The sequence below is a fragment of the Carcharodon carcharias genome, chromosome 8 (assembly GCF_017639515.1).
Source record: "Carcharodon carcharias isolate sCarCar2 chromosome 8, sCarCar2.pri, whole genome shotgun sequence".
NCBI lineage: Eukaryota > Metazoa > Chordata > Chondrichthyes > Lamniformes > Lamnidae > Carcharodon > Carcharodon carcharias.
This window is the reverse complement of record NC_054474.1, coordinates 16,995,279-17,003,039: the sequence shown is the minus strand read 5'-3', so window position 1 is coordinate 17,003,039 and position 7,761 is coordinate 16,995,279. Positions and strand designations below refer to the sequence as shown.

At 41.3% G+C, this 7,761-nt stretch overlaps 1 protein-coding gene across 3 annotated transcripts in view; it reads right to left on the bottom strand.

Annotated features, from left to right (window-relative positions):
- Positions 1 to 2,677: 2,677 nt before the first annotated feature.
- hmmr (hyaluronan-mediated motility receptor (RHAMM)) overlaps positions 2,678 to 7,761 on the bottom strand; it is a 42,248-nt gene continuing 37,164 nt past the window's right edge. For all 3 annotated transcript variants that reach the window (XM_041194597.1, XM_041194598.1, XM_041194599.1), the window contains 2 exons: positions 5,989 to 6,151; positions 2,678 to 4,239 (listed from right to left, as the gene is read on the bottom strand). In XM_041194597.1, coding sequence (XP_041050531.1) covers positions 4,220 to 4,239; positions 5,989 to 6,151 — 183 coding nt within the window. In that variant the 3' untranslated portion in view covers positions 2,678 to 4,219. The remainder of the gene's footprint in view (positions 4,240 to 5,988; positions 6,152 to 7,761) is intronic.

Genomic DNA, 7,761 nt, shown 5'->3' with positions numbered 1-7,761 from the left:
CTGTACTAACATGGACTTTGCCCATTTAATCTCTATTCCGAGCCATTTTGTTGTATGACGGACTCTACTCCAGCCATTTAATCTTCTGCAAATCATGCCAAGGGCAGTCAGTAGATTGACAATATCCCGGAATCGTCATTCTCGAAGTTCAGTTAAAAAAAAAACAAATTGTGAGAAGTCTCAGAGGATCTTACTGAGGCTTTCAATATCCTAAAGTATGGAGAAAGTGTTTACCGTGGCCCCAAAGTGACGAGAGGATACGGGAACGGAGGAGGGATGAATGGACAGGTGAGATAAAACTGTGGAACACAGAGGGAAGAACAGACAGATTCAAAAGAACGACTGCACACAGCGAAATAAAGAGATTCTATAAAACTACTGCACATAGAGCAGGAGGATTGAAAGATCAGAGAGGGGCTAGGAATGGGCAGAATAGATGAAACTGCTACGCAAAGAGGAAATATTTGGAATCAGCTGTGGAGGTGGGTAATGAATATCAGTAACAGGAGGCTGAATGGGCACAACTGGATGTGCTTTGAGTGGCTTCTCAATGATACCATGAGGCATACGGACATCGGGTTTCCTTTCAAAGTGTGCAAAGGCTGGAATCAAACATTTGAGGACATATGAAATGAATGCCGTGGTGGGAATTACTGCTCTGAAAGAGTGGGAGTGTTATTGTACAAGTGTGAGCTTTCAATGACTTTGCCCCGCATGGTTAAAACCCAAGGGAACATAGTAAGCTAACAAAAAAATACAAGCAACAATTTCCTATTCTCCTGCACACCAGTTGAATGACAAATCGTAGGACCAGAGGAAGAGGCTATTCACCACTTTATCTGTCCACTATTCAATCAAATCGTGATAATCTGCAACAATGCGTTGGAACCAGCTCACGGAAGGTTTATTAGACCAATAGCTGGAATGGGAGGGTTGCCTTATGAGGAAAGGTTGGACAGGCTAGGCTTGTATCAGCTGGTGTTTAGAAAATTAAGAGGTGACTTGATGGAAACACACAAGATCCTGAGGGGTCTTGACTGGGTAGACATGGAGATGATGCTTCCTCCTCTGGGAGGATCTAGAAGTAGGGGTCACTGTTTAAAAATAAGGGGTTGCCCATTTAAGACAGAGATGAGGAGAATTTTTTTCTGAACACTCTTCCCCAAAAGGCAGTGGAAGCAGAGAGTCTTTTAATATTTTTAAGGCTGAGGTAGATAGATTCTTGATAACAAATGGGTGAAAAGTTATAAGGGGTAGGTGGGAATGTGAAGTTGAGGTTACAACCAGATCAGCCATGATCTTATTGAATGACAGAGCAGGATCAAGGAGCTAAGTGGCCTATTCCTAACCCATATTTAACAACTCTGTTTACACACCTTGCTCCATATTCCATGAAATCTTCACCCAAAATCTATTGTGGGAAGTACAAAACTGAAACGTACTTTAAGAAAGGAACAATTTAAATTGATTAAAGCTACAATCTAGCCCACAACTCCCTGGTGCACATAGTTCTCTCTCTCTTTAGTTCGTCCTTTTGAAATCTGACCCTGGCAAGTGCTAGCCTTTGCATCATTCCACCATGATGGATAAATCCTCCAACAGAACACCAAGCTGTCAATTGTGCTGAGGATTCCAACAGGAGTAGTGACTCATACTTATGATATATTCCTCAGGTCAGGCATTTCTGAGAGACCAGATCACTTCTGGCTCATTAGACGACAGGCCATTCCATAAAGGGCCATGTTTGTCCCTTTAAACACCACAAAATAGATTGGAGATGAGGTTAGAATGCATTTGTTCTGCAGTTAGAGACCACAGCCCTAGTGGTCTGCGTGAGATTAGTTATTCCAATGCTGTGTACTTTTGTAAGGTTTATTTGACACAAAGTTTGACAAAAATTGTACAAATGATAGCCAAGAAATGCAAAGATGTACCATTCTTGTATTAGAGATAGAAAAAGGTCATTTAGTTATCATCAAAACTCTTGTTGCAATTTCTGACCAAATATGAATGGGGGAAAATACCTGTAGAATTTCTCAAAGTGCTTACTACCAATAAATTAGATTTGAAGTGCAACTTTTACACAGGATGATAATTTAAACAGAAGGGTAAATAATAAATTAATCTGTTCTTTTGGTCCTGTTGGTCAAGGGACAAATGCTGACTAGGAGAGTGGGAAAACTCCTTCACTGGAGAAAAATTGGAACATTCACATCTAATTGTTAGTCTGCCTGTCCAATGTAACTCAACATGGCATGGAAGTGCAAACTAGACTATATGCTTAATTCCTGAAGTAGGGTGGAAACCACAACAGAGTGACAGATCGGAGAGCCTCATTAATGGAGCCAAGCTGACACTCATGGTCAAAAGTAAAACAATCTTGCGAGCAAAACAATCTTCTGGGTTCCTGCCTCCAGCTTCAAAAAGGATGTCAGCAGTTCCTAAACTTGTAAGTGACCAATTCTGTTGGTTGTGCCACATTATACTCCTTTGCTTCTTTGAAAGAATTAGACACTGAAGGGATTGCAATCTCTCTTCTGTCCCTTCTCTCTACCCCTTTCCTTTTACTAATACAATGGTTGGTCATCCAACTTGCACAAATGTACAAAGACTGGGTAGCAAGCCCAACACAGAGACAAAGGTAAAAGCGCTAGATGTGAAATAAAGTCAATCACCATTAAAACTTAAAACAGTGCTTTTATTAACTGTATTAACTTTAGATAGCCATCACCAGCATGTTACTGCTTAGTACTGCTTTATCTACGTAAAATTAGTGTTGATCATCTCCAGCATGGAGCATGACAGAACAAAAATCCCTCAAACTGGACTGAGTCCAGTTTTATTTCTATGTCTAATATTTCTGTACATACACCAGTGCCATTCTGACCATTCACTACCCAAAGACATAGTTTAAAATGTTATATATTACACCAAAAGGTGCAACAATTTCAAGTAATCAAATCACAAGCCCTGCAAGAAAACCCCTGTATTAGGCAGCAAGAGTCAGGTGAGGCGAGTTCCTTGTTCCTGTCATACTATGCAATGACTGAAGGTCAGCTCCAACCTAATATTTATTAAACTAAGACCATCGACAATTTAACTTCCAGAATTAGGAAGCACTTGAAATGACTGACAATTACATGTCAAAACAAGCCCTGGGCGTCTACAGCAAGTCTCTCCACCTCAATGTTTGCCCCAAAGCAGGCTGACAATTTATTGGAATATTGAATTTCATTAGAGTAGAGAGATGCTGAAGAAAGAATTGTAAAACCATGGACCAGTCTTCCTACCAAAGGCTTGCTATTCGTTACAGACTTATTTTTACCCATCAGTTTAAGGCTTCAATAAGCCAAGTTTGCTCTTGGACTAGGTCTCCTGAAATGTAATCCTCAAAAACTTCCTAAGAGTTAAGAAGCAGAAGTTCTCAATGGGTCCAGTCAATGGTTTCAATCCAGTCTGTGAGACAATGATCCTCACTCCAACCCAAATTCCAGGCTTTATTTCCCCCATGTGTGATTAAATTAATGTACAGCCAATGCACATGATCCCAAAACTCATTATGATTGTAATATCTCACTTAACACCAGACCTCATGTATTAGTTAGTAACAATGTTATCCTTTGTAAAGGAACCATTTTATTTTAAGCAAAATAATTGAACAAGGGCAGAGAGGCAGTGCCCACGTGAGAGGCACGCACAAGGGAGCGAGCAAAGTATAGAATTACAGTAATAGATTTCTAGATCAGCTGCTATCTGTTAACAGTCCTGCTGTTTGCAAGTTATTTTCTCTTTACAAATAGTCTGTGAAACAAGAACTGTCAGTTCTCCCAGATATAAAGTGTCACCTGATCAGAAAATCCCACAATTATTTACAATTCAATGCTCACAAATAGGGTTACAAGTTTAAATGAACATTTATAACATTAATTTACATAATCTAAAGAGGAATTTATTTATAAATGCATATTAAAATTAAAAACAACACCTTTTAAAAAAGTAGTGAAAACAACTTAGTCAGTGGAGCAAGATAGCTTGTTGTTTGCTGCGATCCGTTTCTGTGGTTTAAAACAATCCGTTTCTGTGGCACGATGATGATCTCCTTCAACACATACCAGTTGAATTAAAGTCATTTGATCCACAGTAACATTATCAGAATCTTATCCCACTCAAAATGCCTGGAGATTTGCATTCAGACCTCAGGTCCTCAGAACTGCAGAGCTTAAAGTATATTTGTGTTCCCTGTAAAAACAAATGATTCATACAGAAAATGCCACAGCAAATATTGATCTATGGAGTATTACAACAATCAGATGAGATTAATACATGTATTGGTACAATTTTCCAAACCAAAAACTCTGCATCATTTGCTTAAGAATGAAATGAAACAAATTCAGAACTGTTCATAATGCAATGCAGCATTTGGATAGAAAAGGAAGTTCAACCATATATGAATGTTCATAGAAGATGTAACAAGCATATTAATGCCTACCTGCTCTCAGGCAACAGGTTACCTGGCGCATGACCTGATCATTTGTTACCCCCCACCCTTGCATGGACCCATGAAATAGGCTGATGACAGGTTAGCTTATACTCACTGTTTAACATTAAAGGGAGTCTGACAGTCTCTTTAAAGTCACAACTGTGGAATAAGGGATCAGGGAATATCACGGAATCAGACACTATAAATAGGTCGAGACAATTCGACAGTGTGGCAAGTAACTCACCTCCTGACTCCCCAAAGCCTGTCACCATCTACAAGGCACAAGTCAGGAGTGTGATGGAATATTCTCCATTTGCCTGGATGAGTACACCAACAGTCAAGACACTTGACATCATCCAGGAAAAAGCAGCCCATTTGATTGGCACCCCATCCACAAACATTCATTCCCTCTGCCACCGGCGAACAGTGGCAACAATATGTACCATCTATAAGATGCACTACAGCAACTCACCTTCCAAACCCACAACTGCTACCATCTAGAGGCAGAAGGACAGCAGACACCTCCCAACTTGGAAATATATCACCATTCCATCACTGTCGCTGGGTCAAAATCTTGAAACTCCCTCCTTAACAGCACTGTGGATGTACATACACCACATGGACTGCAGCAGTTCAAGGCGGCAGCTCGCCACCACCTTCTCGAGGGGAATAAATACTGGCCTACCCAGCAACACCCACATCCCATGAATGAAATAAAAAAAAAACCGAGTGACCTGGGCCCAGTCAGTCCTCTCCCTACGTGAGGAAATTAGATAATAGCTCTGCCTACAAAATACACAAAGACCGATGGATATCATAGATAAATGAATGATACAAGCTTTGCCTTAGCATCAGTTGAAAACTGTGTACTGAATGTACCTATCCCACAGCTCACACCCAACAGCCAGTATGTGCTAGATTGCTACATGCAACCTGGCACTGCTGCACAGTGTGCAGCCTGACAAACACCCAACCTCGAAACAAACATGGGCAAAGCAACAGATATTTTGCAGTATGAGCAAGGTCGTGCAGGCAACTAGGGAACCTTCTGAACAGATACAGATTCCTGGCATCACCTGAGCCTGCAGGAAGTCACATGTGATTAAAGTTTCCACTTTTATTTTGGGTATTGTAACTTGCCACAACTTTATCCCTCTCCCTGTTGAAGGAACAATTGGGAGGGAAACAGGTCTCCCACTACTTGCAGTAACACTTAAAACTTACTTGATGCCCTCACCCGCCCCTGGCCAATGACCTGAAAGCCTGCTGGCCAAGGCTCCTCTCCTATATCTAGGATTAATACCAATTAGATCTCAGTACTGCGTACCAATGCAACTTACAAAGCCATGAGCTTAATTACGCATCTATAATGGCCTGGTATTTGAATGTCCCGTAATCCAGGAAAGCAAATAAATTTAACCATCTTCTCAAGGGCAGTTAGGGATGGGCAATAAATACTAGCCTAGACGGCGATGCCCACATTTCATGAATGAATAAAAAGTGTTTACCTTCTCTCAGTGGTGTTGTCGGAGCAATATTTTCCTTCACAGCGTGTTTGAAAGCTTTGGCAGGATCAAAACGCTTGGTGCCTTGAACTTTGCAACGCTGCTCTGGATATTTCTGCTCAGTTAGCTTCTCTTTGGATAGCTGGGCTCGAAGTTTTGTCAGCTCCTGTCAGGTAGAACAAATAGATCAAACATTTACTTGCCAGTTTACATCTCTGCACTTCCCAATTACAAAAATGTTGATTCATAGGAAATTTAAGTCAAAACCCAAAATACTGTTCTACAAAGCCAACAGATATGGAAAATTGTCAGGGCAAGGGAAGCAACCCACAGCGAAACAGGGAAGAAAGTTAAGTTGTTGAAAGGACATAAGGAGTCTGCAAAGGGATATACATAGGTTAAGGAGAGGGCAAAAATTTGGCAGATGGAGTACAAAGTGAGAAAATGTGAACTTGTCCATTTTGGCTGGAAGAATAGAAAAGCAGCAAATTATCTAAATGGAGAGAGATTGCAGAAACTGGTGGTGCAGAGGGATCTGGATGCCCTGGTACATGAATCACAAAAGGTTAGTATGCAGGTACAGCAAGTGATTAGGAAGGTAAAATGGAAAGGTCTCATTATTGCAAAGGGAATAGAATATACAAGTAGGAATGTTTTGCTGCAATTCCACAGGGCATTGTTGGGGGCCACATCTAGAGTACTGCATAGTTTCGGTTTCCTTATTTAAGGAAGGATATATTGCATTAGAACAGTTCAGAGAACATTCACACTACTGATTCCTGGGATGACTGGGTTATCTTATGAGGAAAGGTTGGGCTTGTATCCATTGGAGCTTAGAAGAATGAAAGGTGATCTTACTGGAACATACAAGATCCTTGGGGGACTTGATAGGGTGAAGGGTGGATAATAAGAGGATGTTTCCCCTTGTGGGGAGAGATCTTGTGGGGACTGTTTGAAAATAAGGGGCCTCCCATTTAAGGCAGAATGGTGAAGAACTTTTTCTCCAGAGTCTGTGGAATTCTCTTCCCCAGAGAACAGCAGAAACAAGTCATTGAATATTTTTTTAAGGCAGAGGTAGAATGATTCCCTTGTTGGGGGTAGGCAGGATAATGACATTGAGGCCACAATCAGGTTAGGCAAGATCATACTGAATGGCTACTCTTGCTCCTAATTCATATGTTCATAAAACCAAGAATGGGAAAAGTACATTCATTCCAAAGCTCTTCCCTTCAATAGTATTGTGGCTAGTTTTATATTCATTCATGGCATGTGGGCATTGCTGGCTAGGCCAGTGATTATTGTCCATCCCTAGTTGTCCTTGAGAAGGTGATGATGAGCTGCCTTCTTGGGTTGCTGCATATATAGTGTAGGTATACCCATAGTGCTGTTAGGGAGGGGGTTCCAGGATTTTGACCCAGCAACAGTGAAGGAACTGCGATATATTTCCAAGTCAAGATGGTGTGTGGCTTGGAGGAGAACTTCCAGGTGGTGGCATTCCCATGCATCTAGTGCCCTTGTCCTTCTAGATGGTAGCAGTCATGGGTTTGGAAGGTTCCGTTGAAGTAGCCTTGGTGAGTTCCTACAGTGCATCTTGTTGATGGTACATGCTGCTACCACTGTTTTTGTGGTGTACGGAGTGAATGTTTGTGGATGGGTTGTCAATCAAGCAGGCGGCTTTGTGCTGGATGGTGTTAAGCTTCTTGAATGCTGTGGAACTGCACTCAAACAGGCAAGTGGAAAGTATTCCATCACACTCCTGACTTGTGCCTCGTAGAT